The sequence below is a fragment of the Aythya fuligula genome, chromosome 9 (genome assembly GCF_009819795.1).
Source record: "Aythya fuligula isolate bAytFul2 chromosome 9, bAytFul2.pri, whole genome shotgun sequence".
NCBI classification, from domain to species: domain Eukaryota; kingdom Metazoa; phylum Chordata; class Aves; order Anseriformes; family Anatidae; genus Aythya; species Aythya fuligula.
The window spans coordinates 26029198-26056834 of NC_045567.1; the positions used below are offsets into that span (position 1 = coordinate 26029198).

Below are 27637 nucleotides of genomic sequence, written 5' to 3' on the forward strand. Positions count from 1 at the left end.
TTACCAGGGCATGAACGGACTAAGGGATAAAAAAAATTCAATACAGAAACCATGCAAGTTATCATTTCTTCCACATGAAAGTGGAACAAAAGCTTGAAAGAACCAGGATTTAATCTGAGCTATGCAAAAATTTTTAGCAATTACTATGTCAATACAATTAATATATTTCAAATTGAAGCCAATTTTTTAACATGAGTTATGATGACATGTATATTACATAACACGTTAGAGAAGCTAACATTATAACATATATGTGTACATACCAATTTCACAGCTATATGAGATGCGTAACGCTGCAAGTACCACATAACTCTAAAGATTTCTAGCGCTTTAAACTGGACTGCATAAGACTAAACTTGAAAATGTAGGAACTCTGCAGTCAAAAAAGGCTTGTCCCAGATGATTCAAAACACAAACATTGTTGCTGGCATGAGACAGCTGTATTTTTTCCTGTCATGATCATAGTAACGTGCTTGAAATACAAAGCCGACTGGCAAGTCTTTCATTCCTACCTACCAGTTCTGAGCTTCACATGCAGAGTTAGTTGGCAGGTATATCTGTCTGGAAATATTTCCAAAGAGATCTCATCTCCCCACCAACATACTCTGTTTGTTTGTTGCAAAAGTCATTATAAGACTGAGTGACTATTACTGTGCAGTGTTTCTGTGCAATATAGGGCCTTGCATTATGATTATCAATCACTAAGAACATGAAGTTATAAAGAAAAAAAAGGTAAATTTGAAAAACAACTTTGCAAAAAATGTTTTTACAACATTAACATAAGCAGCTATGACAGATTCACTACTATTTTCCACTTTGAAATTTTACTTCATAAGTGTATTGCTAAAGCCGGTTATTCTTTTCCCCAAACACCCTCCAAGAAAGCTCAGGAGTCTGACATTACACCACATGGGCCCAATGATGCTGTCATCTGCATCATTAAAAAAAAAAAAAAAAAAAAAAAAAGAGCAAAATGTTGAAGACTTTTGATAATGATTTTTATGATCTCTGAAAATGGTTTTAGTAGCACAGGTAACAATATCAAAAAAAAAAGTATATGATTTTAGAATGTTTTAATATATTTAATAAGCCATTAATATAAAACTTTCTACAATAGATGTAAAAGTGTAAAAAAAAAAAAAAAAAAAAAAAAAAAAAAAAAGAAAAAAATACTTAATTCACGACCCAAAAGATGATCCAAAAAAACATGTATTCTCCTAAATGAGTTTTACAGTATATTGCACTGAAGAATTTATAACAGCAAACAACTACTTAGTCCTAATAAACCAAATGTTGAATAATAATTAAAAAAAAGAAAAAAGAAAACACAAAGCTTTTGTATCAAGTCTATACTTAAAAACACACACAAACAATTCTCAAAAGTAAAAATAAAATTCTCTGTCTACAGATTACACAGTGAGAAGAGTGGTCATTACCTCTTGGTTATCTTTATTCTGGTTTGCCCAGAAAATTTTATGATAAAGAGTCTCCATTGAATTGCTGGAATCTGATCTGTCAAAACAATGTCGATCCAACACTTCTAAGGTGTGCAAAACTCGGCTGATGGTCACCCCTAGATATAGGAGTTAGAGGAGGAAAAAAAAAGTTTAAAAAGGAAGATGCTGTAGGATTTAAGGCATTATCAGTCACAACCATCATAAGCAGCAGGACAGCACAGGATCCTGTATGAGGCAGCAGAAGCAGGGACCATCCACTTGCCACCACCATGGAATCCATTTCTTGGTGACTGCAGTGGAGGGCCACATCACTACTGCTGGCAGGTTTACCTGTAACCACTTATGTTGCTGCCCTCCTCTAGTAGAGGAAGAAGCTGACACACTGGACTCCTAATGGTTTAAATCACAAGCAATTCAGTTGCAAAAGGCAAGTCTGAGCCACAGTACCACACTGAAGTTCAGAGGACCTCAAATCATCTGTGAGAATGACCACCGATAAGTTTAGGCTGAGACTTCCCTAACACACATATGGATGGTAGCATCTGTTGATCAACAGATGAGCAAGTTGAACAAACAAATCCCCTACACTAAGAATAGCACCACTACACAAAAGTTCTCTAAGCACAGAATGACCAGAAACAGAGAGCAGCCTAAAAGCCCATACAAATCTTTATTTGATGTTTATCTCACTGTTAGGTAGCTGCTCGTACTCTCGATAGCCTGATTTCTACAGATATTTTTTTTGTCATGGAAAAGAAAGCTCAAGTACAAGCTTCAAAGAGTAAATGTATATTTTCTAATTTTGCATGTTTTACATACGTATTTCAAGCAAGAATCTCTGTCCTACATAACCCTACCTAACCTGCAAACAAGCTCTTTCAGACACATTTCTTACCTAGGTAATCCAGGAGCTGCAGGTACCCAAGCCCAAACCTGATTTTTTAGCTTTTACCCAACACTTCCATATTAATGTTATATTGCAAGTACAAAACCTGAGGACTCTGTGGAGAAACGCTGGCTGGCTATTACATTACATCCATCTGTCAACTCTATTACTGGAATTAAGCATAGTGCACCAGGTTTACACTCAAAGAAGGAGAACAGATGCAAACGCTAAGACTCCCAACATTTACTTCATTTTGACTTGTCTTACCTGCAGTCGATTCTTGGCACTTGTCAAAAGACCACCGCACCTCCACAGCACGACCTCTTTGTTTTATCTGCTGTTCTACTTCATAAATCTTTGCCCGAACCTGATTAAAAAAAAAAAAAAAAAAAAAAAAAAAAAAAAAAAAAAAAAGGTAGTTGCTAATTAGCTGGTCATAGGAAGTCTCAATTTTCGCTTCAAGTTTGAAGTGAAAAGTTTGAAGAAGAAACCTGTTGGTGACAGGTTTCTCACCAGGAGCAAGGTACCCTATAGCATTCCCCAGCACTTCCTACATTTGGGAACAACAAACTAAAGTATGTTCTGCTAAAACGCTTTCATTATTTTAAAATTATTTTGTACAATAAAATATCTTTTCATGTAAGCTCCTTAGATTCAACCCAATGGAAGTTAACTTTCAATGTGTCTGAAAAGTCACATCTCAGAAATGGTATGACAAGCTTCCTCTTATTTGCCATTTTACATCTTAAAGTAAAAAAAACATCTGAATGTAAATAAAATTCCAGATATTTTCACAAAATTGGTACCTGACTGAAGAAACTTGAGTCATCAAACACTAGCACATCAGCAGAACTACTGAAATATCTAAACTTAGGTATAGTCCTCATGAATGCAAGTCACTTTTTGGGATATAAAATACATCTTAGTAAACAGAAAATGAAAAAAGCTTACCTGTTGATTAAATGATGAATTTCCACCTGGCATAGGTAAACTAGATGGAGCAACTTGAAGTAAATCCAGAGGTGAGCCTGGATTAATGTTCTTATTTTCATTTGTGGAATAATTCCACACCAAGGCACTTGGGCAACAAAGAGTTACAGTCTGCAAGCAATAGTATAAAATGGAAGTAGTACATGAAAGACAAGACCAACAATACCAGTAATAAGAGAGTCCATCAGACTCTAATCATTTTTGGCCTGTTACAGTGAAAGAAACAAAAGACAAGCCTATGCACAATCACTTTAAAACATCCATTTGAAGAAATTAAATTACTATGTTATTTTCCCTCTCCATTATTAAGAATTGTATTTAAATACATGCATGTTCAATTCCCATTTGTATTGCTTTTATAATGCCACCAAATAATATCACCAAAGGTTATTTTCAGTCAGATCCCCTCTGTGAAACACGAATGGGCTTCAGAAAAAGAGTCATTTTGCTGTTTAGCTTTCGGAAAGAAGCTACGTATGCAAAACTAACATTTAAGAAAATAATTAAAATGAATTCGTCTCACAAAATTCTAAAATCCAAAGTAACTGAAATGCACCAGTCACACAAATGCTCCAAAATGTACCATCACACAAGTCCTTTTTTAGGAAAAAACTACTCCTAACAATCCTACCATCACTGACCAATAAGCACAAATGAAGTTTCTTCTGTCCCACTGTCCTAAAAACTGCAAAAGTTAGTAAGGCAACAAATGGCTTGTAACCCCAACAAAACCTGAACAGTCTGCACAGGCACCAAGCAGCCACTACAAGCTGGAGGAAGCAGGGAAACCCTCAAAGGTCTTCTGTCCAGCTGCACTCCGCAAAGACAAACTGGGTCTGGCATAAATGAGCAGGTTCACCGGTGATGAGAAGAAGCTGCACAGAGCCTCACTGCAACCAGAAACTCCATCGCAGAGCGGAGGCTTGGCCGCTCCTGCCAGCAGAGCTGCTCCCTCTCGTGGCAGAGGTGCGGACAGACACACAGCACGCGTGGCTCCACCACACCTCAGTGCTGAGGATCCACCCTCCGGCTCCCTCCAGACCCACTCGGTCCTCTCACGATACCTGCTGCAGCTGCATTCCGGACCCCAATTACTGCACCTTGCCAAACCCAGAAGCACACTGTTCTCCAATAAGCTGAATGGTTACAGCCTCACAAACAAGGAGCAACTAAGCACTTGCCTACCTGCAGCATACAACTGAGTCCATACACCAGCGGACGATGTTGAGGGCAGGAGAGGAAATCTGAGCAGGCTAGCTGTACCGGGCTCACCGCAGGACCAGGCGCGGTCGGACTTGGGGCTGCCAAAGGAGGGTTGCTTGGCCCAATTATCATGTGAGGGGAATGTGCAGCCACAAGGGTAGGACCATCACTTAACAGTAACGACAGGCGTCTGGCACAAAAGTAAGCAAGGCGACGGGATAGGTAAGCTGATTGAACAAACTCTTCTGAATACTGAAATTAAAAAAAAAAAAAACAGTTTACTACTCCACATACTCATTTTTCATTAACAATCTAACACATAACATGCATAAACTAAAAGGGACTACAAAGGAGTATCCTAAATACAAATCTGTAGTTCAGTCTCTAAAAATTTCATCAGTCCTGCAGGACCAGCTACAGAGAAAGAAACTTCCTATCAATTCAAGTTAAGAAGGATTAGAAAGTTTAAAGGTGTTTATATATTCCAAGCATGCACCATGCAATGTATTTCCCCAAATATCTTATGTAAAAATCCCTACATAGATTTTAACACCGCAAATATTACAATCATTTAACATGAATGAGTCATGCTCATATTGATTCAATAAATCACACGGCTTTGAACCATGCATATACCTGCAACATTAGCGGCAACAACAGCTTAAGAAGATCATCATCAGTAGGTCTGATTTTTTCCAAAACATCCAGTATCCATGTCAAATACTCGTGTCTCTCGAGCATTCCTTCCTTAAAGGATTTTAAATAAACGCATCACTCGTTAACTGGGAGCACTAAACAAGAAGGTGTGCAATTACAAGTTTAATTTCATTTCTGGTTTAACTCTCATTACCCATGACAGCTACCAGGATGCTCATACATCACTTTACATGCAAGGACCAACCACCATCACAGCATCCGCATGGACAAGGGGCCGTGAGCAGGATTCAGAGTTATTTCTATTCCAGGAACAAAGCAGCATTCTTCCTTGGAGGCTTCTACCACCATCACTGCCCAAGCTCAGGTGACCTTGGGTCAACGTCTAGCAGGACTTCTGCTTACACTAAGCCACAACACGTCTTCAGCTGAAGGCTGTGTGACTGGGGACCAGGTGTCCCAGCTCCCTGGCCCGTGCAGACTGCAAAGGTGGGCATGGGCTAGAACACCATGGAACTGAACAGCCAGGTCACTACTCAAACACCCAAGGCTTTGTGCTCTACAGCGACCGCAGCCTGACTCACAATCATTAAACACAGCCTTAAAAGATGGGATAATATAGGAAGAGAGAGAATAATTGAGTACATTGCTGCAATCACAATCAAGGATGATAAGCAAATCAAAGTTTCCTCAGCTAGCAGATCTCTGAAATGAATTAGCATTTAAAATTTATGCAAGTCTTATGACACAAACTACCAGTAATATCTAAAATTCAACTTCCCGAGAATAGTGACCTCAAAAAAAAAATCCATTCACTTCTTAAAGTATTACCTGAAACATGTAAAATGACAATTTTTCATTATATTCCCACTGCTTCAAGGCTTGTTCCATCTCTTGAGGCATCACCACAGAGCCGTTGCCTTGGCTGGATGTCACATGGTAGAACTCTGCAACCTTTGCCAGCTGCTCCCGAAGGTATCTGGTTATAATTTGAGTCCATTCTGCAACATAAGTTCACAATTAGAACACTTCAGATGATAAAAGGTTTCTTTCACAGTGAGAATTGAAACAAATTCATGTTGAAAAATATTTCTCCAAAGCATTAACACATGGTTGCATAATGCAGCCCCCAGTGTGAGTTAATGGTTTTTTTATGTGCCTCTCCTTTGCGCTGCTCCCAAAGCACATATATATAGTGTCAGGCGTGCAAGCAGCCTGCTAGCTTAGCATGACGTAAAAAGCACAGATACGAGCTATGCCTTCAGGGAATCACCTGTCTCTTTCATCAGAGCTCAGCATTCAACCACTAAACAGCTTTGAAACAGATCAAATAAATACCCTTCATTACTGCCTTCCATATGGAGGTTTATTCCCCTCCTCTCTCCCCCTCCACATACAGCCACCAGAACACTAGACAGGACTTTGCCCCAGCAATGGGATATACGATTCTTGCTGCAATCACTGAAACAGACACCTCCTCTGGGTTTGTCCTCTGATGAGGATGCAGAAGTTCAGAGACAGCTCCTCAGGTCAGACTGACCTGCACGGTGCGGAGGTTTGCAATGAAGACTGATTCGCTTTTCTGTGTGATACCTAAGATAGTAGGTACTGTTCAAACACACAAACCTACCCAGAACCACCAGCTTTTCTCTATGCTCCAGCAGTGATTGTATACTTAGTGTAACTGCGAGAAATTAGTAAATGAAAGTAGATGGCTTGACCATACATAGAAAGCTTTGGGAAAATAGGAATTGTAAAGGAGGCATACTCTAAACAGCATAACTGGGACAACCAAGGGTGTTTGTTACTATCTCACAAACATCTGACAGAGTTGCATGTAATCAGCACGCAGCGTATTTTGGAAGAGCACACTCTTTCATGAATGCGTAATGCAATTGCTTTGACAACCTAAGCCTGTTCACTGCCAGAGTTACAGGAACTAGGGCTCAAACACAACTATTTTTACTGGTTACTACCCACCTCAGATTTCAGCTAGCGCTTTCCTTCTGTGTTTTTTTCCCCTTTGAATTTATAACTGGCAGTTCTGTTAACTGAATATTCTGCCATAGAATATACATTGAATGCCTTTCTAACCAAATCTGAAATTTCTGTATGAAGCTAGTGGGTTTTAGTGTTTTCATACAGCTATTTAACTAGATTTACCTCAAACACTCACTTTTGGAAAAACAATTCCAAATCCACTGTATCACACTTGTTTTCATGGCATGGTATGAAAGAATAATTTTCCCAAAGCAATTACCAAAATCTCTATGCTACTGAGTTAGAAACAACACAACCACCTTTCTGTTACCTAGGGGACAGATCTAGAACATTTGGCGGAATGTCAAAGACTACACAGTAACACACATCAAATTACTTCCAAAATTCAAAAAAAAAACTAACAGAATTTGGACAGACAACGTAATATTCAGCATCACTTTCAGCACAGTTACAGTGGAAATCTGCCTCAGAATACTCGCTGATAAAATCACAGGCCCCTCCACCCACCAATACTCTCACTGGCTCTCCGTTCTCGTTGTAAAGCAGATGCCACCATCAGGCCAGCCAAAAGCAGAGCCTGAGCAGTTCGTGTGTGCCCCTCCACCACACACCACTGCCTGTCCCCTTCCCAGGAAGCGAAGAGCTACAGCTCAGAGCAGAGCAAACCAGATGACCTAGAACCTACCGCCGTGGAGTGGGCAACCCTAGCTTTCCTTACCTTCTTGCTTTGCTTTCTCCCCCACTCCAAGACAACCAGAAAACAGAGTGTTTGTTTTAACTACACCATTAATGAGCATGCAACCAAAGCAAAGCAATGTCACCGGCCTTCCTACTCAGCAGCACCATTTCTGCCCCCCAGAACAGCCAGAGGTGCTCTCTCACCCTTAGCAGCACTACTCACAACGGATTAGGAAAGCAATCAACCTGCTCTCACTGCCTGTTAAGTTTTCTGCTAGGGTCTACTCCCAGAAATGCTGATGAGAATCAACAGAAAAGGAAGACAACCTAGGAGGTTAAAGAGAACTTAAGAAAAAAAAAAAAGAAAAAAAAAAAAAGGCAAGAGGACAGCACTTAGGGCATGCCTAATGCCATTTGCTGACCTGCAGGCCGATACACCCAAGCCAGCCAGGGCTATCCCTAAAGCACAGCAGCTCACAGGCCATGCCAGACACATGGTACAGGCCTGCACAAAGATCCTCCAGACCAAGTCCTTGAGAGAAACAGAACAGGCAGGTATCAGCCTCATTGTCCACTGCACCACACAGGACTGCCCAGCTACAGGCACGCACCAGACCGAATTCACGAGGCTGTCTGACTCCCTCCTGTCCCAAAGCAGGGCAAGGTCAGAAGCAAACACCACACAAGGGAAGCCAAAACATGCTCATAGGGAAGCCTGTCAGTACTGCAGCCACCCAGAACTAAGCAAGGAATAAATAGGGGGGTAAACAAGGGATAAATACATCATATTCAGCAAGTACTTCAGAAGACCATGCCACAAGGACCCCACATCTGTAACTATAATGAAAAAATAGGCGTAAGATGCTCGCCAGGAAACACTTTTTGGGCTTTAATTAGAAATTCAAAGTGAAAATGAATGCTTCAAGCCTAAAAATAAAAACAAACAAACAAGAAGTGAAAGAAACAAAATGAGTTAGTAGAACGATGTAAAAATTTCTCACAGCCGTATGGAGATGCTGCTAAACAGCATCTGATCACAGATGCTTTAAGGAAAAGGAAAAAGTTCATAACAGGTAGTGGAAGAGCTGTAGCTATTGCATACAAACTGAGAGTAGAACTAATAGTTACCATACCGTTGATCTCTAAAGGGTGCTCACTGTTTGGTCTACTGGCTTGGTGCCAGACAGTGTCATTTAACATCAATACTTAAAATAAATACATTACCACCTATGTTTTAACACATACACTTGCAAATTCATTTTGTTCCAGGCTTTCTAAATCAGCAGCTCAGTTTGCTCCTTGGTAATGTTTATCTTAGCACAGCCTTTGCCACTCCTGGCAACCCCACAGAGACTGGCATCAGTGGTTAAGACACAGCGCAGTCAGCTCCTCAGATACCGTGCATGGAGATTTAAGGAGAAAACAGCTGGGAGGAGAACAAGCCAACAGGGCTGTATTTATGCCACATGGCTTTTTGTACTCTTTGACACACAATTCTAAGCAAAACCAATTAAAAAGACTTTTTATTCCCCTTCCCACTACACAGATTCATCTCCAGACAGTCAGTAACACAAAAGCCACAAACGGGAATAGCAGGTCCTTTCAGCCGTTACTATTCATTCGGACATTAAAGTTGTTTATTTACCTATATTTGGATCGGTGGCCTGGCGTTTCTTGATTTTAGCTTCAGAAATAGCAGCATAGTAGGCACATGTCATTTTGATCAGCCATGCCGCTCGTAGCAGTGGCACAGAATATTTTGCTAAGTAAGCAAAAACATCTTCTTTTTTACTGAGAATTGGAACCTGAAATAAAACAGGAAGCAAGTTATAGCACACAGTCCAAACAGCAGCTAGCACCTGCGGGTTAGCCCAGGACCCCTCTCCTCAAACCCTAACTAGCTGGACAGTGGCAGATCTCTTCAGCAACCTGGGAAACCACTAAGCTGACAAAGCCTCTTGTTTAGGCACATACAAAGAGGCACAACAAAAGAAAGGTACCGCCCCACACCTTCCCCAGGTTACACCAGGAGCATCCTTCCCCATCTCTGAGATGCCTACAGGGCCACTAACAATCCTGCCAATACAGCCAAAGACATACAACGTGCAGAAAGAGTCCTGCAAGCTGATCCTCAGAACTTCTGGAAATTAAGCACGTACTGAGATTTTGGTTATGGGTTCAGTTACACAGATTCTGTCAGTATCCTGGGTGCCCCTGGCTCAGAGCCCATGGTAATGGAGCGCACCAGGGAAAGAAGGTGGCCAGCTGCAACACGTGTCTGTGCCAAGCAGAGAACAGGGCTGCTCCCACAAAACTTCCCAGTGAAGCCACTCTGTTCTGTCACAGCACTCCTTAAGCCTTTCTGCATAAAGGTAGCATAACTTTTGAATGTATTTTTAAAGCAACATTTACGAGTAAAAGACATTTCGCACCCAGTGGAGACAGAAGGGAGTGGAGGCACAAATATTACGCTTGCTGTCCCCCTACAAAAAATGCTAATTACTCCTTCAAGATTATTCAACCTTTCCAAGAGAGCGCCTGGAGAACAGACGCACATCAATGCAGAAAAGCACCGCTAACCAAACACAGGTGATTTTTGGTAACACTCTTTTGTAGTCATTCTAAGGTCTAGTCTACCCAATTAGTTTCAAAGGGCTCTTAACAGGCTTATGTATGTCCATAAGCCCCTTTTTGTTATTCTGTTTTTAAATCATAAATAACAAAAGAAGTCTCTCTGGTGCTTTTATTCAGAAAGTTAACCTTTTAACTCATTTTATGAATACTGCCTTATCCTTACAGACCAATTCAGTACAACCCCAGTACAATCCAAGAAACAGGGGAAGAAGTATTTTTATACCTTTTTTGCTAAAATAGTCAGTGGTTTACTTCCTGCTAAATCTGTGAACCAGTTGTGAATTGCACTCTGAGACCGAGCAGTAACCAGCCAGTAGTTATCTTTGGCATTTATTTGTGGTTTCTTCTTTCCTGTGTCCTGGAACGTGTTAAGTTTTAGCTTTTCCGCTAATATGCTGCTAAAGTAAGCGCCAATCTGGTGGGGAAAAAAAGGGAGGGAAAAATAACACACATGACAACCCAGTTAGCAAGCATCTATTGTACATTAACGCACACAGAATCTTTATCTGAATAGATGCAGTCATCACTCTAGTCCAGGCTATCAGCCTAATAAAGGTTACACTTTAAAGCCCTGCAGCTAGCAGATAGAGATTCCGGATATTAAAGTAACTGTGCAATGCTTTTGCAGTATTGCTATAAAAGCTGCAGGCCAGCAAAACCAAGCCAAAGACGACCAGGCCTCAAAGACAACAGAAATGCAGCCACCACTTACAATGACTTCACTGTAAATCACCAGAGGCACATCACTCCAGGAGTTGAGTATCTCAGATTTAGGACCTGACACAGCATATTCGAGATGTGTCAGCATTTTATAATGCAATAAGTGTATATAGCTGTTGTTCACTTCTAATAAGAACAAACTACACTGCCACAAGAACTGCATCAATTGCCTTTGCATTGTCAGTTACAGCAGGCAAAACTTCAAAGATTTGGATAAGCTAGTAAGTGTTCTGACTTCTATTCAAAATGCCTCCACTTCCACTCACTACCTTCAGAATGGAAAACATTGTAGGATTCCCTTACACAGAACTCTCAATACTGAAACAGCAGAGAAAAAAAAAAAAAAAAAAAAAAAAAAAAAAAGAAAAGACCAAAAGAGGTATTATTTACTGTGTGAGGTTCTTTACATACCAAAATTACTATAATACAAATTAAATTTTAATTAATTTTTAGACCTGTCAGTAAGAATCAGGTGATTGATTTTCAAATAAATACATTCATAGTTGGGTAATTTTAAAACCTATGAAAAGTTTTTAATGAGACACTGAACTTATTTTGGTAATTCTACACTTACATCTTCCAAACAACTGTAAGACTATAAGCAATTCCTTGTGAATTCGTTTTACTTTTCAGTTATGTTCAATAGTCAAAACAAGACTAATTGAAATGTGAGACAGAAAGTACCTGCAGGTGGCAATTCTAGCAAACAAAGAATGTAACAAAAACCTTTAACATTTCAACAATAACAACCTTGTCATTTACTTGTATCACTTCTCATTTCAGATTTACGCTCTACTAAAATAAAAGAGCATCACTGTAATAAGTAGATTCAAATATTCCAATAAGCCATAAAACATCATATATTTTAAGAGTCACTTTGTTGGAAAACATTTGTTAAGCTTCTTGATAAATTTCTCATTCAAAATTGTTTATTTGTGTTTTCCCAACAGAACAAAAAAGAAAGTATACAAATCTGGATAGCTTACTCTTTTTTTTTTTTTTTTTTTTTTCTAAAGAGTTATAACTTTCAGTTTGGAAGATAATAGCTAATATTTTAGTGATTTTCATTGTTCTTTTGTATCTCAAATATCTTCAACTCTCAAAAAAACATAGTAGAGCCAGGTTAAGTTTCACTAAACTGTCCAAGAATATAATAGAAAACAGTCTGATGAAACATACATAAGACCAAGGCAAGGGAATGGTTTGTAAACACTAGGGACTTTCAGGGAAAGAGTCACTAACAGCTTTGTAAGTGAAGCAAATAAAAGAACAGGAGCAAAAAATAATGTGTCTGCTATAATGATGTGCAATAGCTATGTGTTGTTCTCAGTATGTGTGTCTTCCTCTAAAGACTGGTAACACCAGGCAGCAGGACCACAGCTCAGCGTTCCTATATTAGTTCTGTAATCAACTCTAACATGAAGACTTCCAACTAGAAAGCAAAGAAGTCGAGAACCAAGTATAACCATTGCCAGCTTGGTAGCAGGCTACACAAATATACTCCAGGTACAAAGCCAGGCCTTACCTTTGAGGCATTAATGACGATGTTTCTAGCAGACCCATGCTCATCTCCAGAGAAGGCAGGCTGATTACTGAAGCCTTGCTTTACGTTCACTGCAGTAAGTTCATCCTGCAAAGAGTGTTTTAGGGATGAAAAAATGACATGACAACTTCTGAAGTCGCATCATTCTGAGAAGCACGTTTTACAAAGAAGTGTTATCTGTATGCTAGTCCATCACACCTGAATAACCCTTGAAATGCTTTGTACGTACAGGATGCCAGCGAAGGGAAATGCAGTGCCTCTCCTATCCTCTGGCTCCCATTAAGTGTTCTCCTAACTACAGACTTCAAGGCCATAACTTTATAAGGATGGCAACTGTTTTGCGGGAAGAGGGTTGCTGCCCACAGAAAGGGTAGCAGAAAGCAAGGCTCATCCTCCTCGGAAGTGAATCATCTCTGGCTTATCCAGAGGCACCTTCGCAGCTGCACTCGTGGCCAGCACCAGGGTCTTGATGCCAGGGCAGCCAGCAGCACGGGGCCAAGCGCAGCGCCGAACGCGTCCCGCCCCACGGGGCCTCAGGGGAGCCCTCAGCGAGCACGGGTCTGAGCTGCACAGGCCGGAGAGCTTGCTTTGGTTCTTCCTTGGTCTCTCCCCGAAGAGAAGGCAGAAAACTCCCGTGGCAAACCAGCCACCTGCCACCAAGGGCATCAAGCCCAGCCTGTGGACCACCTCTAGCAGACAAGATGTAAAAACCATCCCCGAGATGACTGTGAAATGACCCATGAAAACAACAAGCAACTGAAATGCAATCGGGCTAACAACAAGAATAAAAGAAGAGGAAAAAGAAGAATGTAGTAACTTTATTAGAAGATTTGATTACTGGTTTGGGGCGCCTTCTCCCCAAAAATAATGACCCAGAAACTTCCATTCAGTTTATTCTCTTGTGCTTTGCAATGCGTTTTGCTTTTCAGTATTTTCTCAAAGTTTGTGAGTAACACAGGAGACAGCACTGTATTTAGAAGAAATCTAAGCTCTCTAGGGTTTATGAAGTTAGCAAGCCTCATCTAAATTTTAAATGAAATCAACAAGAAGTGCTGGAGCACTCCTCCACCCACACTATCCCCAAGACAGCCTTGAAAACACAGATGAAGGCAGAGATGAAAGTGATCAAAGGGATTATAAGCAAATAAATAAAAGGTAAATGGCAAACAGATGGAGATATATGTTACTATTACAGCCATTTCCACAGATGACCCCAGCTCTGTTATCTTTAAATTCTTCCTCCTCTGAAGAAATCTGTCTAGATATAGCTACACTGAAAATAACTGAGAACCGTGTGTGGTACTGCTGCAGCTACCATTACTGTACAAGCAAGCTGGGGATGGACTGACAACACAAACACAGCAGTGTTTTGGTTTTGTCTGGCTCAGATTTCTCCCTGCCTCCAGCCGTAGTTCAGAAATTTTAAACACGGAACACAGGACAGTTGCATAACCAAACACCAGCCACAAATTAAATTAACAGACATGCCGCCCGTGAACACAACACGCAGAGATACAAACAAATCAACAATAAAAGTTCAGCTGAATGTTCACAGGAGTTCTCATTACGCCTCACGCCAGCCCCACTAATGGCTCAGGGTTGTTTTCCACGAGCACAGCTGTCCTGGCAGAGGGCAATATTTCCTAGACGAAGCAGCAGGAACCCCAGCACAGCTAAGCTGTACAGCGCTGAAGGCAGGCGGGCTGAGCACGCTTTCACTCGGCTCGATCCGCAGGCCCCTTCCTAACGAGAAGCAGAGGAGCTCGGCACGCTGCTGTCACCGAGCGATCTGCGCCGGACCCGCCGCGCTCCTGCAGGGATGTCGAGCTTTCTTTCCAAATGTCAAGCAGGGCCCCAAGCGAGCCCAATCAAGACTTCAAATGGTTTTGAAGTTTAAAGAGCCAAACGAACACCCAAGCCCAAACTGCATTAATTTCCTTTGGAAAGTATTTTAATTGTTTCCCGTGGAACGCTTAAAACCTGCTTATATATTTGCAGCACTTCCTTTGCTGAGCGTTTATGAATCCAACACGCACAACCCTTAGAGAAGCAAAGCCTAACAAGTTCAGACCGATGTTCACGGGAGCAGAGCACTGTCAGCTCCACGGGGAGTCAGACCCCACACCAAACCCGCAGACGTTCCCTCCCCACACTGCAGCGTGAGCCCTGCAAAGCCTGCTCAAGGAGGCGATGGCAGCACCGGGCAGTACAGCGTGGTCAGGGCACTCACAGCTACACCAGCGGAGCCAACACAACGTTATCATTGGGTGTTCTGGATCATCTAATTCTGTATTAATCTGCTTTGAACAAATGAGCTCCTGCAACTTAAATGTTTTCCCACCTCCTTAATACTTATTACCTATAATGCTTGTTTATTGCAGCCAGTAGGTGAAAAATGGAAAGCCGTTTTTGAAAAACTAGGAACTGGCCAGTTTATACTGATGTCTAAGCCGAGTAGACAATGTACAGAGCTACACTAGCACAATTTGACAGTCAAAATGAGGCATATTTGCAATACGTTCTTTTTCTGCCTAACCTCAAGACTTTCCTTCAGAAGAGAAAAGTTCACGAACTCATGAAAGGAACAAAATGGATCTTAACTCAGTCATTCCTTTCAGATCCTCTCACAAGCTCCAGCTTTTGCTTTGTGCCTTTATTACAAGAGGCCATCCACTTTTGGCAGCCTGGAGCCACACCAGCGCTGGCTTGGAAGCCTAACCCCTGTGTGGGAAGCTCCAGCGATCTGCCCTGTGCTGTGACCGCCGTGCCAAAAACCCTGCGCTCAGGCTCACACCACTGAACAGCAGGTGCCTTCTGAACGGTGAGATCAAGAAGTGGCCCCCTAAGAGAGACTGGTGTACACCGAACGCTGTGCCAGTTACGGATCAGCGAGCACCCCGGGACTCGTTAGGATGAGAGGAAGAAGGGCACCGTGCTCAGAGCAGCGCTGTCCCCTCAGCACCCGCAGCTCAGAAGCCACAAGCAGGACGAGCCGTCCCGAGCAGCCAAACGCCGGCACAGGCGAGTTTCTCTGCTGACGAGGGAGATGCCAGGCTGGGCACGCTACACACGGATGGCAAGAGCCTAAAGGAGCACCACTCTCTTATAGCACTGAAGGGCCTAGAAAGACACACACATTCCCAACCAGCGTAAGGAATACTGTGAAAAGGCCGACAGACACTCGAGGTCAAAAAAAAATCAGAGATGGCTTGAAAGATTAGCACCAGACTGAGAGACACACGGATCCCTGCATGCTGCTCCCAGCCCCTCTCTCCGGGCACTGCCCAAGCCGCCCTCGGGTGAGCCCCGGGCAGCCACCACACAGCAGGCGGCAATTCGGAGCCGCAGCGGGTCCCTTCTGGAAGCCTCCCCCGGCAGCGGCGCAGCGCAGGGCTCACGGCTCCGCGCCCCCCCGTCCCCCCGCCGGGCTGACCCCGCGCCACGGAGCCCCTCCGGCGTCCCGGACCCGTCCTCCCGGTGCCTGCGGATCGCGGAGCGGGGCCCTGGCCGCGTCCCCCCCCCGCCGGGCCCCGCCGGGAGCCGGGGCTGCGGCTGCCCCAGCCTCGGCCCTGCGCCTCCGGGGGCGGCCCCGGGCTCCGAAGCCGCCCGGCCCGGCCCTGCCCAGCCCAGCCCAGCCCTGCCCGCCCGCGGGCCGCCGGCATCCCAGCCCCGGCCCCGGCCCCGGCCCCGGCCCGCCCCCGGCTCGCCGCAGAAAATGCAAGTCAGCGGCGGCTCCGCTCAAAAGTTTCGGGGGAGGCGCCGGGCCGGGAGGCGAGGGCGGCGGCCCGCGGGGGGCCGGGGGCCGGGCGCGGAGCGGAGCGGAGCGGCGGGGCCGGGCTCACCTCCTTCTGGCGCGGGTCCTGCGGGTAGACGTCGGGCGGCCCCAGGCGCGGCCGCTTGAGCGGTCTCTGCTCATAGCTGAGGAGCCCGAAGGCGGCCATGATCGCTCATGTTCGCCGCTGGAGCGGGCTCCGAGCGCCAGGGAGCAGCACTCGGCGCCTCGCCCCCCGCCTCAGCCCCCGCCGCGCCGGGGGCGGGCCGCGCGCCGCCGCCACGGCCGGGCACGGGCACGGAGGGGGGGACGGGGGCGGCCGGGCCCTGCCCGCTGCCTCCCGCGGAGCCGCCCCCGGCCCTGCCCGCAGCGCGGTGGCAGCGCCCCGAGCCCCCAGCCCGGCCCCCCGGAGGCGGCTCGCCGCTGGTAGCACCGGTGTCGGGGCGGGCGGGCGGCTGGCCCAGGGCGAGGCAGACGTGGCCGCCCCCCGGCAGGGTCAGGCTGCAGCCGCCCCGGGGCAGCCCCCAAAAGCCCGGCCGGGCGCTGCGCGGCTCCTCCGCAGCCTCCCTCCGGGGACCCCAAAGGGCCGAGGGGTCTCCGGCCTCTGCAGGAGGAGCCTGAGCAGGGTGCAGAGCCCCCGGGCTGCCGCCCCCTCTCCTGCCCCGTGCCCCACGGAGCGAGGCCCAGATCCCCCTCCCGCAGGTACCAGGGGGGCACCGCGCCCACCTCCGGGCCAGGGGAGCCCCGCGCCCTCCTTCCAGCTGCCACCGGCTGTAGAGGTGCATGGTGCTGAGCCCCAAAGGCTCCTGCCGTCCCAGTAAGAAGGGCGGTCATTTCCAGTGCTGCAAACAGTGAGAAAACGGTAACAGAACTGGTGTCATCTCACAGGTGGGATGCGAGCCAGGCAGGACCCGAACGAGACAAGTAAGCCAAAGAAGGCTCTTTTCCAGTGCAAGGGAAAATACCATCAGTGGGACCTGAGGTCACAGCACAGCCTGCAGAACAGCTCGTGGTGCCACAAGATGCATTGCCTCGGAGAGCAGCTTCCAGGCCAGCTGTTAGTTACCATCCCCTGCCCCTGTGCAACCAACCACAGCAGTACTTTTACAATATCCCTTGGTTACTTCTGTTTGTTTTTTAACCTTGGCCTCACACAGTAACTCCCTTAATTCTTGTTTCAGGATGACATTAACAGAAAGCCTGGAATCTAGTGCCTCTGAGGAAAAAGCAACAAAAAACAAAACCAAGTATTTTCACTTCCCCTTCTTATCCTTCATTTGTTGCATCTTCTTTGGTTTTGTCATATATTCAGTGTAGTATTCACTGCAGTGGAGCATGCAGCATTTGCAATAAAATATTTTCTGTGATCTTCAGATAGCTCAGCTTCACTTCTTTCCATTAATTACCTGAGGGATAAAATAACCAATTATTGCATTTGCGTGTTCCAGAAGAGGGAAGATGTTACAAAAACCTGTCAAAACGTTTATTGAAAGAGACCTTCCTTTTCTGCCAGTCTAACAAGAACGCATGTACATTTCTTTTCCTGTATCTTCTTTCCCTGTATTTGTTTGATAAACAAAGTATCCCAGGTACCAGGCAATATCATTTTAGCCACTCAGAAAGCAACATTGTTTTCCTGTGCAAATATAAAGAAGCAGACCCTGTAAATATCTCCCTAGTGTTCAATCTAGAATCCAACAGCTAGATTTAGAAAGTGATTTGTACTGTCTACCAAGATACATATCAAGGGGTTTCTGAACAAGTCTGTCAGAATCCATAGGTGCTGATGAACGTTGCCGTGACAAGTTGCTCCAAAGCAAACTCCCAGACCACTCTCAAGTTGAGTTCCCAGCTTGTCTGTGCACGGAGTTCTCTCCAGCCCACTCCCCTGCTGCCTTTATGCCACCAGCCACTGCCTAGGGCAAAGCCCTAGGAAGGGAAGAAGGTGTGAAGAAGGCTGTTGCATGGACATGCATATGTTCAAGTCTTGCTTTCACTGCTACCATGTGGTAATAGTTACGCTGAAATGCTCCACTTCAGTAAATAAATGCATTCTGCTTAAGTGTTCAAAATCATCTTTAAAAATAAACGTATTTCCAAACCTACTGCTCAGCATCATGCACTGTGCAAGATTGGTGGGGCCAGATTCCTGTGACAGTGCCATCTTTTGGTTACATGCCATGATCATGCATGAGGCAGTTTTATTTAAGCTTTAGTTTAGAAAAAGTTGTGTCTGTACCCAGCCTTGCTTCTTTTTAATTCTAAGGTTGTCTAAAAACATATGTAGTTAAACCAGACTTAGTCACCTTTAAGTTCAATTGATGTGATACTCTTAAAACATCTGAAGAGCATTTCTGCCACAGACATGTGTCCAGATAACTTAACTGAATTGATTTGGAAAATAGAGAAAAACCCTTCTGTTGTCTAGAAATTGCTAGCAGCCAGTAAATCGATGCTGCCAGCCATGTGGCTGACCCCAGGCGATGCCCTGGTGAGGCAGCATGCCAAGGCAGCCCCAGGAGCAGCAGGGACCCAGCCATGGGCACCCCACCTGCAAGGCCTGGAAAACCAGGCGGAGGAGTTCGCCAAAGCATCCTGCCACACACAGCAGCCAGGGCAGGAGCAGATCCAGCAGATACCAGCATGCCAGGGCAGAGCGAGTGGCTGGATACAAGCAGGTGTCACAGGGAGGGCTGCCCGGCCCAGCCCAGGCACCACACGCTGCCTCCCCGCTGCATTAAGAGCACCCGTAATGGGAGAGAGAACAGCTCAATGCTGCTGGCTCTAGAAGAACTCCTGGAAAAGTAAAGCCTTCTAAAAACTTTAGCTTTGGATGGGAGATAGCCGGACAAGCAGCCAAGCCCGGTCCTGAAATCCTCAGGTCACCTAGTCAGACAAGGGAGGAAGGGAGCACTCCTCAAATTACAGAGGTTCCTTCTGTCATCTTAAACCTTCGTTATCAAGTGACACAGGATGCACTGAAACACTCTGCAAACTGCTTTTTTCCAGGCTGGAGTGTGCAAACTGGAGTTACACAGCAGACAGAAGGGGAGAGGGAAAAGGCAGACGTCCCCAGCAGCTCACAGGGCAGCACGCCCCGCGGTGCCTCCCTGCCAAAACCCCCGAGGAGGGGGCACTGAGAAGGGGGCTGCCAGCACGGCTGTGCTGGGCACCCAGCGCCTGCCCGCCGGGGCGATGGAGAGCTCCTCGCTGCCTGGCTGAGGCTGCATCGCCCCAAGGACTTGGCGTGCCACCATGCCAGCCCAGCAGAAGAAAATCATCTTTTGCATAGCTGGGGTGTTCAGCTTCGCTTGTGCCCTGGGGACCGCGGCAGCCATCGGCACTCAGCTGTGGATTAGAGGAACGATCCTCTGCAAGACTGGAGCCCTGCTTGTCAACGCCACCGGGCAGGAGCTGGAGAAGTTTATCGGGGAAATCCAGTATGGGCTTTTCTATGGCGAGCGAGTGAGACAGTGCGGGCTCGGAGGCAGACCTTTTCAGTTTTCATGTGAGTAAGAAAGGGGCTTGAATTATTTAACACTGTGCTGCTCACTGCTAGGGGAACCAGGAGATAACTGCCCTGGTACCCCCCTGTTCGTACACAGACCTTAACAGGCATGAAATTTTATAAAGCCTAATGTTACCCTTACAGCATTTCAGTCTTCGGGTTTAAATTACTCTTTTCTGATACTAGCAAAGCCATACTAATATTTTCAGCAGTTTGTGTTTCAATTAACAGATGCTACATAAAAAAACATATCTTTTTCAAAAAGTAATTTCATATATTATTGTTTGTCAATTAATCTTTATCATCTTTCTGTGCATGTCAATATTACATACTCTGCTCTGTCACAAAAGAAAAATAAACCAGCAGGAATGTCAAAGTAACGGGGGGATAGAAGAATTTTGCTGCTGTTGAGAAACAAAACAGCCAGAGATTAGTAATCTGCTGTATTAATTGGAAAAACATCTGGTTGATACTAGCTGACATTCAGACAATTGATCTGCAAATTGAACTTAGTAACCAACATTCAAAATCTTATGAAACTGTTAGCAGTGGTTTTGCTTTACATGTAATATTCATAACCTGTTCATCTTCAAGGGTAAGAAGATCAATGAAGTGATCAAGTGAAGACATTTTGCATGTAGCAACACTAAACAGATGATAACAAACAGTCATTTCTTATACATACTGCATGCCACCTGAAATTATTACAAAACAAAATTTGGAAGCAATCTGCTAAAGCAGCACTGGCAAATTGCTTACATGAGTCACCTAAGGCAAAGTAAGGTTACCAGATTAAGTGTCATAAATGGTCTACTATATTATTTTTTCGAAGCAGTAGACCAGACTCATTTTACACAACATGAAGGCTTACCTTCTCTAATTAAATCCCATCACTAAGCTATTTAGCAAGCTGGAAGCTCTCGGTCCCGTTGCACGCTGTGGCTGTGAAGAAAGAAGCACTGCCCTGCAGGTGTCGGCTGCAGGAAGTTCTCAGAGCAGTCCACAAAGCCCCAAGGAACTCATTTCCTACCAAGGGTTGAGCTGTCCCTTCCCATGAGCTGCTGCCAGCCCTGTGGCTGAGGCCTGCTGGGGCCCCTGGCCAGCGCTGAGGGGACCAGGGTGTCCTGCCTGCCTCAGACAGGGACCCAACCCTGGCACTGCTGAGCAGCCACCCAGGCATCCCATCCCGCAGCGAAAGCCAGCCCAAACCAGAGGCAGGCAGCTGGCTTCTGCTCCTTATCAGCTGCAGAGACTCCCAGACCTTGAGACCATTTCCTTACTCAAGCTCCTGTCTGTTCACTTCTGCTTTAAGTTCATCGCGTTATGGCTAAAATATGTTAATGTACTGCTAGGGTGATTCCAGCAATAGTTTCTCTGAAAACAGACATCAGGCATTCAAAGCTTTCAGGAATTCCATAAAGGAAAATGGAAGAGAAATTCACTCAACATCAGTAAATGTCATTTATTTATTTATTTTGAGAACTGAGTTTTGAAGCAGGTGCTTTAATGCCTGTTCTCAGAATGTGAACCCAATGCTGGATTTAATCTCATGCCTGAGACCCCCCAGGCCAGAAGAGAAGCTGTGATATGCCTGTGGTAGGGCAGCATCCCTCCCTGGAGAGAGCAGGCTTCCTTCCAGGGGCCTGGCAGCCCAGCACACTGCTGACAGCAGATCATCACCCAGGGCAGCAGCGGGAGCAGGTCTGAGGGGAACCTAAGAGCCTCAACAGACCCAAAGCAGCCTAAGGGCAGGATTTTACCTTTTAATTTCTGTCCATGCAAGTCAAGCATTAGTAGTGAAATACTTCGGTAGGTCCCACTCAATGTTAGAAGCACATTGCAGGTTGTTTATCTGCCCTGGAATCCTTTACGTAGCACACGATGAAAAGGTAGCACTGCAAGGAGATCCCTGGCAGCGTGCACCCAAACCACCCCCCAGTCACAGCCCGAACAGCTCCGTGAGCCCAGCAGCAGGTCCTGGCCTCACCTCCCTGCGCTCACCAACAACTGACAGCAAGCACTGATGTCATCTTCACACGTTGTTCTTGGATCTTTTATTTGGACTAAAAAGCAAATGCAACAGTTACTTTAATAGGATTAATATTTAGAAAACAATGGCTGGGTGGCTTAGCAAAGTCTGCATCTACCAAAAGCATCCACTTTAGAGACCAGACACGGAGAGGCCGCTTCACACTCCCTGGGGCTAGAGGAGACCCATCCTGTCTGAGACAGAGCCCTCGGGAGCTCCCTGTGAGCAACGCAGAAAGCAGAACCACCACGTACAATATACACATCTGTTCTTTAATGCACTAAAGTGCACTTTAGCATGTCTAAGAAGAAAAGGCATGGAAAATAGGCTAAATGATTTAGTTCTATGTTTGCTCCCATTAAATGCTCCCCTCTGACCACTGTATCTCTTTTAATTGTAAAATGAATTTGCTCTGCCAGCAAACCCTGTTAGGCTGGGGAAAGCCTTCTGCCTCATTTACTCTTGCTGATTCTCATCTGTTTCTAGGTCAGCAGTTCATTTTCTAAAGGTCACTGGCATGCATACTAAAACACTATTTCATTCATTACAATGAAGGAATGTTTTTCTTTCAAGACAGCATTGTTACGGGAATTATTTTTTCCCCAATATGTCACTAATAAAATTTTAATGACAAAAACTATAAATGCAGGTGCCAAGGGAAAGATTCAGCACAATGCAGTAGCATACTTTCTTAAAATAAACAATAAAAATCTGTATTATGAAATAAGCTCATGTTCTCCCAAAGGATTAGGTAGTGTTGCATGAACTAATGTTATTCCTTGCACAAATTCTGCACAAGCAAGGACTCTTCAGCCTTTTGCTGGCTATCTTGAATAGTACTAGAGTAAAATCATACTTTACAGCATACTAGCAGTACAGCTGTTCCTTACACTTATGAATACACAGCATTTGTAACTTTTTGGAATATTTTACAGTCCAACAGACACAAGGTCTAGTTTCCAAAAACTGCTTTGTTCTACTAGGATGAGATAAGCAATTTAGCCACCAGCAACAACTGGACAATACACAACCATCAGCAGCAGCTGCCTTCCAGGCATGGAGATTCTCCCTCCACACCAGGCAAACCCACCCAGTCGGTAACGGGGCGAGCACCACACTGCAGCGTGCTCACAGGGCTGTGCATGCACCGTGGGCCCCAGTGCCCTCTCTGCTCTCAGCAGACATTAGCAGCACAAAGTGGCAGTCAACACAGCCTCGGGAGCAATGCACAAGCATTTGTGCCATTAATTTCCCTTTTGTTCAGTCAGGCGATAAATTGGCTTGACACCACATTACCTGCATCTCTGTATTTACTGCATTGCAGGCTACAAAATATTTGCTGGTAAACATTTTGCAAGGTAGGTTAATTTACATGAGGCTTATTCCTCCCAGCACATTGCAGCTGCAGTGAGGCAGCTCCAAGGTGTTATTACCCTGCTTTAATTGTGCCCCTGTGGATCAGCAGCAGCTAAGTGTGTTTGATGATTACTTCTGAAATATCCATTGTCACTAAACAAACATGAGTGATTAAAGATTACCCTTGTACCAAGGCTGATCAACTATCCCCTGTGCCACAGCCAAGCAGGATCACACTTTGGGAAAAAACTGCATGAAAAATATTTAAAATGATTCCTAACATTTGGCCTACAATGGTCACACAGGCCATTACACAGCTGAACCTCAGCACAGCCTCTGGTAGATCAGGCAGCAGTAATTAACTGTAAATGCCAAATCTGACACAGCATGGCTGCTGTTCCCACTGGTAGGGTCTCCTCGTGCTGCATGGGCTCCCAAGGGCGGGCTGCTGGGGCAAGTGACATAGCAGCAAATGCAGCCAGTGCTAACACAGGCTATGGAAACAATTATATAGCATAGAGCAAGCACATTGCGTGGACTGCCTAACAGGCAGTGCTCACACATAACCAACAGTGTTTTTCCTCTTGACCCTGCAGAGCAGAGCTCTGCTGCAAAAACAGCAGCATTTTGCCAGCCAGCAGGAGAACCAGCACAGCCCTGAACAGCACCAGGTTTCGTAGCCACACGCTTCAGTATTTGATACCTTGTTTTCTCTTTGTATCCTCCTTTCTTATTGCAGGACTTCTCCACTTCTCATTAATTTATCTTCTTTTTGGCCACATGCTTCCAGATAAAAACATCCCTCAAATCTTTCATCTGTGGAAATACAGGGGAGAAAACTTCAATCACACAAAACACTCCATCTTTCAAAATTTCACTCTGAATTTGTGGCACTTACTCCTATGATATAACCTTTATGAATGACTTCCTCTATTTTAAAATAGTGAAATAAGATACTACTTTAAGAGATTAAGGTAAGTACAGAAATAAACGTTTTAATAAAAAATAAAAACAGGAAAACATCAAGTGATAGGAAACCTCCTGTCATTTTTGGTGTCTTCAAATCAAATCTTAGGCATTGGTAATGGATTTTCACAGGGAGTTCCCATCATTTCCATTCTGTAAACATCCACACACATTACCTTTCCCCAAATATCATTCATTCTTGCAGCTTTTAATGTCACCCAGAAACAGATCACACTGCAGTTCACCTGTATGTCAGTACCACAGGTTTACTAATATTTTCTTTTTCATTGCTAAACATGGACCTTTAAATTAACATATTTAGTGCTTTGGATTTTCACTTTAAAAAAGCATTTAACCAAAATTCTTTGGGCATAAGCTTAACAGAACAGCAGTGAATATTTGTGCAAGTCAAAGTGGTGGAATCACTGCTTTCAGATGTAATGGCAATCAACATTACAGCTGGGAGCAGTTCTTTGCTTTCATAGCAGACAAAGCAGCCAAACCCCCACATTTCTACACAGGACACAGATAGCACGTGGTATTCCAGACCCACTGAATAGGCACCCAAGGCACAGCAGAGCCTACCTCACACCCACCGAACGATCATCTCACATGCCCACAGGGTTGGGACCACTGCATTCCCTGGGGCTTTGTCGTCCCACACTAGGCGTGCACCAGCGGGACAGGAGCACAGCCTGGCCTCCTCCCGGCCCCCCTGCAGGACTGGTGCTCCGGGCACTGCTCAGAGCACAGCTGTGAGTGATGGTGCTCAGCAAGGTGCCTCTCATCCTGCATCGCAGTAAGCAATGTCTCACCTCATCCCCTCTGCACATGTATTCTGGAAAACAAACCGCACTGGCCAGAACAATCCAGTCTGAGAGACAGGTTTTGTATGACTTGCTGATCACTCCAGACAAGATCAGGCACAAAAGTGACAGCATCAACCGTAACTAAGTTTGGATGCTAATAAAGGTCTGGACAAAGCAATAAATATAAATGACATTCCAGTCAGTGAATGAGCTAAGGAAATATAATTTACCCTCAGTAAGCATGAGCATAAATGCAAGGAGTTCATTTCTGGATTTGCTGTCCACCTCCCCAAAAGACAAATCTCTGGCCAAGCCTCTGAGAGACTTGAGACTAAATCTGTTGCGTTTGGAAAAGCACAATTTAAATAATTTGCACAAATTAGCAGCAAATTGCTTACATTTTTATTATTTATTTATTATTGCTTATAACTTTTAGTTTTTCCAGATCTACTCAAAATTATCCCTGCAAGTATCCATGTGAGCGTCATTCTCTTCTGCACAGTGCTGATCGTCTTTGCCCTGGTGGGAACAGGCTTCTTCATGTACAATGCTTTCGGCAGCCCCTATGAAACTTTGCATGGCCCTGTAGGGTTGTACCTCTGGACCTTCATTGCATGTAAGTACCATTCCACATCACCTGAATTTGAGATATATATATACTTTGGCTGATTTATCAGCACAGTAGACTATTAAGGACTACAGCTGCATTGACTCCAAAGTGACAGATAATTTTGCTGTATTGACACCTGGCTTTCCTCCAGGTGTCAATACAGCAAAGGTGTTGTCTTCTGACTCCAGGAAAACACCTGCTGAAGTTCCCCATGGCAGTGCGTGGTGGGACAGGCCAGCAGGTAGCAGAGAGACAGGGCAGGCTGTCCTGTCCCCTCTGTCAGGAACATGGGGACCCCAGCACAGCCAGTGGGCAGTGAGTCCCAGCACAAGAAGACGAGTGGGAGGTCTGCTCGTGACACAGCCTGTGGCTGGGGTTCTAGAAATAAGCTCCCAGTAAAAATGAAGTCACGATGGCCATAACAACACCATCAATACAGCATTCCATTGTGATGGATGTAATATAGCCTTGCTGCCAGGATTTCTGATGTGGTGAGCATCTCTCGTGTTCTTTCAGGTTCCTGCGGTTGTCTCATCCTGATTCTCTTCTCCTCAGAGGTGAAGATCCACCACCTTTCAGAAAAAATTGCTAATTTTAAGGAGGGAAGTTTTACATTTAAAACTCACAGTGAACAGTTTGCAGATTCCTTCTGGATCATCCTAGGCTGCTCCTTGGTGCACTTCATGAACGCCCTCTTGATCCGCTTTGCTGGCTTTGAATTTCCTTTTTCAAAATCAAAGGATTCAGCAACAACCACTGGAGCAGTTGACCTGATGTATTAGATTTACTTAATTTATGAACATTTAAAGCAAAGAGGTTTATCACCACTATTTTCAACAATCACCAAGAGTACTAACTTTTAAATGATTAGCTGTAAAGAAATTAAAAACAAGAGAAGGTTTTAGGTAGATGTCAATGTGACATATACAGTAAACAAAAGATAACATGCTATCTGATGGCATCAAAATCAAAATACTCTTCCTTGTAGTAAAACCTTATCAGTATATCTACTCCTCCTTCCTCCAGGAACTTATTTTAGAAGTAGGTGGTACTGACAAAATTAAATCAATAGCATTGAACTGAATCTAGATAGTAAGATAAGTACTCAACCATGTAAGAGTCTACGATCACCAGCAGCACAGTTTTGACCTTTACCTGTTGTAAGTGCTGTGATGCAACTATCACCACATCAGGGCAGCAGACCACAAGGGGAAAGAGCAGCAGGGCCAAGAGGAGAAAGCCCTCAGGCTTTGTGCCTCGGGCAGCAGGCACTACCCCAGAAACCCCACTGGAGGGGAAGGCATGACTTTGGCAAGGGCTCGCAGACAGAACCCAAGCACCCAAACCCACCACTAACACTTTAAGCTTGTGTCACATGTGACAACACCATTATTTCTGTCCATAAGCTTCTCTTAAGTTTTTTAATTTTAAAAGCCCAAACTATTACTCTGACCCTGAATTCCAAATTCCCCAGTGCAATCACTGCAGCTGTGGGTATGGCAAGCCTTTGGGGATTTATTTGGGAATACACTGGCAAACTGTTGGTTTTTAACCCGACCAGCAGCTCAGCACCACACAGACATTTGCTCACCACCCCTCCCTCCCCCCAGGATTGTGGAGAGGATCAGAAAACAATAGAAAGTTTGTGGGTTGAGATAAAGACTTATTATTAGGACAGAAAATAAATAATAATGTGTACAAAATAAGTGATGCACAAAGCAATTGCTCACCACCCACTGACCAATGCCCATCCCATCCCCGAGCAGCACCCCAGCCAGCCCCTCCCACAGTAATCGCTCAGCTCGGTGCCACATGGCATGG

General features: G+C 44.8%; 2 protein-coding genes across 9 annotated transcripts in view; one reads left to right on the top strand and one right to left on the bottom strand.

Moving 5' to 3' along the window:
* MED12L (mediator complex subunit 12L) overlaps nucleotides 1-16716 on the bottom strand; it is a 155191-nt gene extending 138475 nt beyond the window's left edge. For all 8 annotated transcript variants that reach the window (XM_032193002.1, XM_032193005.1, XM_032193003.1 and 5 more), the window contains exons 1-10: nucleotides 16609-16716; nucleotides 12749-12853; nucleotides 10727-10918; nucleotides 9515-9674; nucleotides 6022-6191; nucleotides 5173-5283; nucleotides 4519-4788; nucleotides 3295-3444; nucleotides 2611-2710; nucleotides 1437-1573 (exon numbers count right to left, since the gene is read on the bottom strand). In XM_032193002.1, coding sequence (XP_032048893.1) covers nucleotides 1437-1573; nucleotides 2611-2710; nucleotides 3295-3444; nucleotides 4519-4788; nucleotides 5173-5283; nucleotides 6022-6191; nucleotides 9515-9674; nucleotides 10727-10918; nucleotides 12749-12853; nucleotides 16609-16707 — 1494 coding nt within the window. In that variant the 5' untranslated portion in view covers nucleotides 16708-16716. The remainder of the gene's footprint in view (nucleotides 1-1436; nucleotides 1574-2610; nucleotides 2711-3294; nucleotides 3445-4518; nucleotides 4789-5172; nucleotides 5284-6021; nucleotides 6192-9514; nucleotides 9675-10726; nucleotides 10919-12748; nucleotides 12854-16608) is intronic.
* Nucleotides 16717-19793: 3077 nt separating this feature from the next.
* CLRN1 (clarin 1) lies at nucleotides 19794-26598 on the top strand. The gene is made up of 3 exons (XM_032193718.1): nucleotides 19794-20046; nucleotides 25643-25822; nucleotides 26333-26598. The coding sequence occupies exons 1-3, from the start codon at nucleotides 19794-19796 to the stop codon at nucleotides 26596-26598; spliced, it is 699 nt and encodes a 232-aa protein (XP_032049609.1).
* Nucleotides 26599-27637: the final 1039 nt, after the last annotated feature.

What these genes read in the sequence shown, in the direction of transcription:
- CLRN1 (XM_032193718.1), top strand. Translation starts at nt 19,794, where the DNA reads ATGCCAGCCCAGCAGAAGAAAATCATCTTTTGCATAGCTGGGGTGTTC. An exon ending in CAGACCTTTTCAGTTTTCAT is followed by an intron (nt 20,047 to 25,642) that starts GTGAGTAAGAAA and finishes TATAACTTTTAG; the next exon opens with TTTTTCCAGATCTACTCAAA. An exon ending in CCTCTGGACCTTCATTGCAT is followed by an intron (nt 25,823 to 26,332) that starts GTAAGTACCATT and finishes GTGTTCTTTCAG; the next exon opens with GTTCCTGCGGTTGTCTCATC.